Raw genomic sequence first — 6,000 nt, 5'->3', positions numbered from 1 at the left:
CAGAAGATAATGTCGACATATGGCGACAACATTTATTTGCCCTCCCAACCGCAAGCACCCGAAAAGTGGCGACAGAGGCTAGTCACTGTTTGAAGCAGTTTGCCAAATGGTATGATCAAAGAGCTCTGCCTGTAACATACTACACAAGCACTTGCACTCGCCATCAAACTTTAAGAAATAGCAAAGCCACATTGTTGTTTTAGCAAGCCTACAGAGAATAAACAGCTTTTAAAAGCACTGAGCCCGGCAAGGGCTTTGGGAATGCCTAGTTGGCAATTTTTTTCAGCAGCCATTGGCTGCTCTTGAAGATCAATTCCTATTTCATAGCAGGAATAGCGCCAATCTAACATTCTTTTCGGAATATGAGTAAAAGCCGGACTTCAGCGTGTTCCTTGTTCAAGTTAAGAACTCTTCTCTGTTTACCTCCGGATGCAGCTCATTGCGAAATAGGGCAGCTACTTCTAACTTCCAGAAGAAGGTGTCGCCATTAGGTGCAGCATAGAGCCAGTCCAGAGTGATCTGGCCCTTGCCCTGTCGGAGGGCGATGCTACCGCTTTCTGAGGAAGAATGCTTCTCGTTTGGTTCTTGATTTTTTTTGCGAAATGAACCCTAATTGCGGTTCGTGCTGCCGTACAAGCATTTACGATCCGTTCAGAAAGAGGGTAGCACAAGTAATACAAAGAGCAAATGAAGCAACAGGTGACCGTCCTAATTTTTGGACATTGAGTTCAGGTAATCCCGTAAAATCCACACGTTTCTCAATCTTGCGCTACGTGCTTCAAACAGATGGCTCCATTGTTCCTCTATTCCAACTCCAAAATCCTAGAAAAGCCTATCGACAAGGCTTGGCTAAAAGCCGCACCTAAAGGGTCTTACGTGTGCCAGATTATCCAGCACTTTTGACTGGCAGAGAACGTACACCCAAGTAGTGTTGCCTGCGGGATTGTTTTGGGTTGTTGCCTTGGCCTTTATTAGCGAAGAAAACAGCAAAAAAAAAAAAACAGGCGGTCCTGTACAAAGCCACAGTAGCAATACCTTACGGCCATGCTATGTGGGCACAGTCTCTGACGTCACTGAAAGGATCATGGAAACATTTTTAATGCGCTAGCAATTATAGTGGCCATTCCACGCATTTGGGCACTGTGTGTTTGTCTGTCTGAAGCCGGCTTTGTGTCAGGCTGCTCATTTGCCTACCAGATGGTTGGCTACCTGCCCACCGTGTCAGGCGGCAGTCCATTTAATCGTGAGAGGCTGCTCAGGAAGAGCAACCTGGGTCGCAACCCCCCCCAAGGAACCTAAGCTCCACTGATGGCCACACCTGGCAGAGCACCTGCCATGTGCCACTGCTCATCTGCCCTACGGGTGGCTTGTCAAGATTTAGCCGGTGTGCAGGTGAGCAGTGGCGCAGTGGCACAAGGCAGGGGCTATGGGAGGTGTTGCCGTGTCCTCCTTTCACTTTTGCATAAAAAACACACACGCAGTACCATCCACCTCAACCTAGCAGAGCAGTCTAGCACGAAAAAGATGACGATAGCGCGCATATCCGTATCTGGTGTAATTACCACACCCGGCTGACATTTATTAATGTAGTCTTCGGAACACACGAACACTAGGGAGTGTTTGCCCAGAAAGTGACATCCGAAAGAGGAAGGCAAAATGAGGAAGGGCAACACGCACAATCAGTGCTACGCATATTGGTGCGACAAAGGACTCTTTTGCGCCTGGATCTCAAACAGAAAACAGCACATGGGACAAATTATTCAGTGAGTTAAGGAAAGGGCTCGGGAGGACGCAAAGGTGTTAAAAATGTTAGAAAAAGCATGTTAATTGTGAAAGCATTTAGGTATGCTGAGTACGCGGCCAAACATGAATAAGAGAAGCTGTTGAGGGCGGCTGCATGCAGAGCACGGAAGGCGGCACGGCAAATCTAGCACGCTGTGTCCTGAGGAAAAGCGGCTGACTTGCAAGGCTCCACAAGCCTCGAAAGCAGCCAGGGAGTCCAGGCATACTGCCTACAGCTTCAAGAACGGAAGCGAGTGAAGGAAGAGGCATGTTCAACATATAAATACGTGGGACAGAACCGAGGCGCTGCTTGTATTAGTTATGAGCCATATTAGAATGCGCTAGGCCTTTTTTTTTCAACGAATTTATTGCACAATGAAGCTGTCCTCGGCTCCGGTGCCACAGACGACGAGCTTCAGGAACGACAGCGAGGGAGAACACTTGCGCAGATGAGAGGATGAGAACAGTTCCAGCAACGGGTCCAGGTAACAGCGTCGACTGTCCGCTTCGCTGATCACCAGCCGCGGCCGGCAGCGGCCTGACTTTATAAATGTAGGCGTTTCTCAATCACAAGCCATCTCTGGGATCAGCAACCGCGCTCTAGAAGTGCTTACACCTACTCTCAAAAACGAGACAGGCAAGAAACACTTTTAGGGCTGTAGCCTCTTCGCTTTTTATCCTAACATTATATTAAATGCTGCTGTTTCTTTCATCCATAATGAAAGTTTCGCACTCTGCTGCCTGGAGGCTTCTATCCTTGTCGTCGCATGGCGTTTTCTCAACATGCTGAAAAGAAAAACAAAGCGCAGGAATTAACGCACGACACTGAAAAACGCAGCGCGATTACTCACCTCATGCTCGGGCTTACAAAGCACAAATCTCACTGATTTGCGCCATAACCGCACGAGAGCATCGTTGCATAATCCACGTTGACTTTTCTTGCTACTCATTTCGCCTCAAGTAAGAAAAAATGAAACGCGCAGTGATGTTGTTCTCAAGAGGGTAATGACGCATACCCACTGCGGGGGATTGGCCAAGACACAGGGGGCAGGTGCTCAAAACGTTTAAAAACAAACAATAATAAAATTAAAAGTAATAATGCAGATTTGTTGTTTCGAATTAAAGAATCAAACACTGTGAGATTGGTGAGTGAAAAAGAGAACGAGGCTAACCGTGTCGTGTTTAGGAAGCTTTGGAGAAATTTGTGGCGAATTTTGTAGAGGAGCAGCACGAGTGCGCACAATGTATCCCGTGAGCAATTATTTGGTTTTTTACCTATGTGGTAGCACCCGTCATTTTTGAAAGCTTGGAAGGCGTCAGAAATGTTTTCTTTGTTAAGAAAAATTATTTCGTCCAGCAAGAGATTTCAACGGAAAACAAAGTGTGCTGCCGCGGTGACTGAGTGGTTATGTCGGTCGGCTGCTAACAACTCGAAAGGCGCGGGTTCGATCCCGGCCGATGCGGCCGCATTTAGATGGAAGCGAAATGCGAAAAGGCCGCGTACTGTGCGACGTTAGTGCCCGTGAGAGAACCCTGGGTGGTCGAAATTATCCTGAGCCCTCCACTATGGAGCCCCTCGTAGCCTGACTGGCTTCGGGGCGTTAAACCCTATAAAACAAGCAAACAAACAAACAAACAAACAAGCAAGCAAACAAAATAAACAAGAAAACAAACAAGCAAGCAAACAAAATAAACAAGAAAACAAACAAACAAGCAAACAAGCGGACAAGCAAACAAACAAACACGCAGACAAACGAACGAACGAACGAACGAAAGAACAAACGAACGAACGAAAGAACAAACGAACCGACGAACCAACGAACGAACCAACGAACCAACGAATGGATAAGCAAACGGACAAACAAGCGGATAGACAAACGGACAGACAAGCGGACAAGCAAACAAACGAACAAACAAACAAGCGGACAAACAAGCGGACAAACGAACAAACAAGCGGACAAACGAACGAACAAACGGGCAAACGAACGGACAAACGAACAAAGAAGTGGACAAACGAACAAACGAACAAACAAGCGGGCAGGCAAACGAAAAAATAAGCGGACAAAAAAGCGGACATACAAGCGAACAAGCAAACGAGCAAACAAGCGGACAACCAAACGGACAACCAAACAAAGGGACAGCCAACCAGACAAACGGACAGCCAACCAAACAAACGGAGAGCCAACCAAACGGACAAACAGACAAACAACGAAACAAGCAACGAAACATTCAATTTACAGCGAACTATCTTATACAACTTCGACTGCTTTGAAGCACTGCTCCGAAGACAGCAACTTAGTGTCGCCTTTCACTCGTCGATCGCTAGTGGCGAACGTTGGCAATGTCGTTTGTCGAGTTTCTTTTGGCTATGTATACTCGCTGATCTCCCGCGATGATAAATATCTGCAAATGCTCGTTGCGTCAACGGCAACTGGTTTGCGCATTCGTTCCGAAATTGTTGCTGTGCTATGCGCTAGTCTACAAGGAATTGATCTACCTAACACCGCAATCTACAACACTGGAATATAGGAACGCTATAAATGAAGGCATATATACTTTGTCCATTCAGAGCCACGGAAAAAAAATGCAGCAATGTTTTTTTTGTTTGTGTTCAGCCATTTTGTTACTGTCGTTTCGTGTGCATTTGCTATTTGTTGGGGTAATTCTGCTCATTTATGGTTCGAACCTCCACACAAGTGTAGATGTGATGCGAAAACAGTTTTTAAAGTAGTTTAGGACGCCGGAGGAATTTAGATTACTTTGGTTTTTTTTTTAATGTGCGCCGACATCGCACAACACAGGGGCGTTAAGTTTTCTCTCGGTCGAAATATGGCCGCTGTGGCCGGGATTGAACTACCGACCGTGGGTTGTGCTGCCCAACGCGAAAGCCACTTAGCTTCAGTGACGGATAAGAGTAAGTAAAGAACGTAGATCATATTTAGTTTGCACAAAATTAATGTTCAATTTTTTTTGCAGCTACTATGTAAACGAAAACGCATACCTGTCAGAGCGCTTATTAGCACTGCGATTAGAATGGTTGCAAAAATGCAGAAGAAGCTGCTCCAAAGGTGCGACAGGCGAAACAGGAAGAACGTACCGTCTGACCTGTGAAAAAAAAAATTGCCAGAGGTTTAGCATAGTTAAACGTGGTATTCAGCGAAAGCTTCACAGCAATGGTTACGTGACGTTATGCACGCGACTAATCACATAACCCCCTCCACCTTTCCCTAACACAAAACTGAAAGGTCACCCAAAGGTCAAAGGGCAACGTAAAATGAAAGGCGACAGTAAAAGTCAAAGGTGAAGGCCTACGTGAAAGGCCATGACAATGTGGTGCGACACCAAGATGGTCCACAAGGTTAGGCCGAAGGGCTTAGCAATGGTCGACTTATAGCCACACATAACCTCTAACTCGGTGAAGGTCAAATTTAGCGCCACGCGAAGCGCAGCTTTACCTAGCGTAGTGAAGATTCTGCTTCAAAACAAAGAAAAAGCAAGGTTCGAAGGCTGACACAGAGTGGGACAGAGGAAAAAAATTCAGGGGGGGGGGGGGGGGCAAAAGGGGCACTGACGATCTAAACGGCGTTTCTGCGCAACTTTGGCTGCTAGTGTTGCTGCCTCTGTGAATTACAATTAATTACTTGCTAATTGCTATTTACGATCGCTTATTTATTATGAATGATAAATACAGCGTTTTTTTTTTTCGTCCATTCTGTTTTTTTAACTGTGCTTTGACGACCTCCGGTGGACGACTTCCGGTGGTGCGGTCGACGCAATTTTTTGACATTTTTGACTCTAATTTACTAATTATTCTACAGTAATCAAACTTGGCTTCTAGGTTTATTTTTTCATCTACCTGATGTAACTATTCTTTTTCTTCCATATTTATTTTTTGAGAGTTATTTCACAATGCTGTCACGACTTCCGGTGGATTTGACGTCCAGCCGTTACCATGGCTATATTGACGTCCGCGCTATTTCGGCGCAATTTTGACATTTTTGGCTCTAATTAATCAACTAATTACTCTACAGTCATTAAACATTGTTTCTCGGGCCATTTTTTCCTCCTCTATTTGAAGAAACCATTTTTTTCTCTTCATTAGTTTCCACTAAACGAAGCGTCACGGACGGACGCACGAACACGATCGTGGCCGCGAGCATGAGCCATTAAAGGCTTTCGCCTTAAAACTTGTGAGTTTTTCATCGAAGTAAGAGACAC

The 6,000-nt window shown here is 45.6% G+C and overlaps 1 protein-coding gene across 1 annotated transcript in view; it reads right to left on the bottom strand.

Moving 5' to 3' along the window:
- Window positions 1-2,472: 2,472 nt before the first annotated feature.
- The window catches only part of LOC144102418 (sodium-coupled monocarboxylate transporter 2-like), a 639,582-nt gene continuing 636,054 nt past the window's right edge, over window positions 2,473-6,000 (bottom strand). The window contains exons 13-15 of the mRNA XM_077635698.1: window positions 4,784-4,887; window positions 2,634-2,737; window positions 2,473-2,568 (exon numbers count right to left, since the gene is read on the bottom strand). Coding sequence (XP_077491824.1) covers window positions 2,473-2,568; window positions 2,634-2,737; window positions 4,784-4,887 — 304 coding nt within the window. The remainder of the gene's footprint in view (window positions 2,569-2,633; window positions 2,738-4,783; window positions 4,888-6,000) is intronic.

The sequence above is a fragment of the Amblyomma americanum genome, chromosome 8 (genome assembly GCF_052857255.1).
Source record: "Amblyomma americanum isolate KBUSLIRL-KWMA chromosome 8, ASM5285725v1, whole genome shotgun sequence".
In the NCBI taxonomy this organism is placed as follows: Eukaryota; Metazoa; Arthropoda; class Arachnida; order Ixodida; family Ixodidae; genus Amblyomma; species Amblyomma americanum.
The sequence above is the reverse complement of the archived record's forward strand: the minus strand, read 5'-3'. Positions and strand labels throughout refer to the sequence as shown.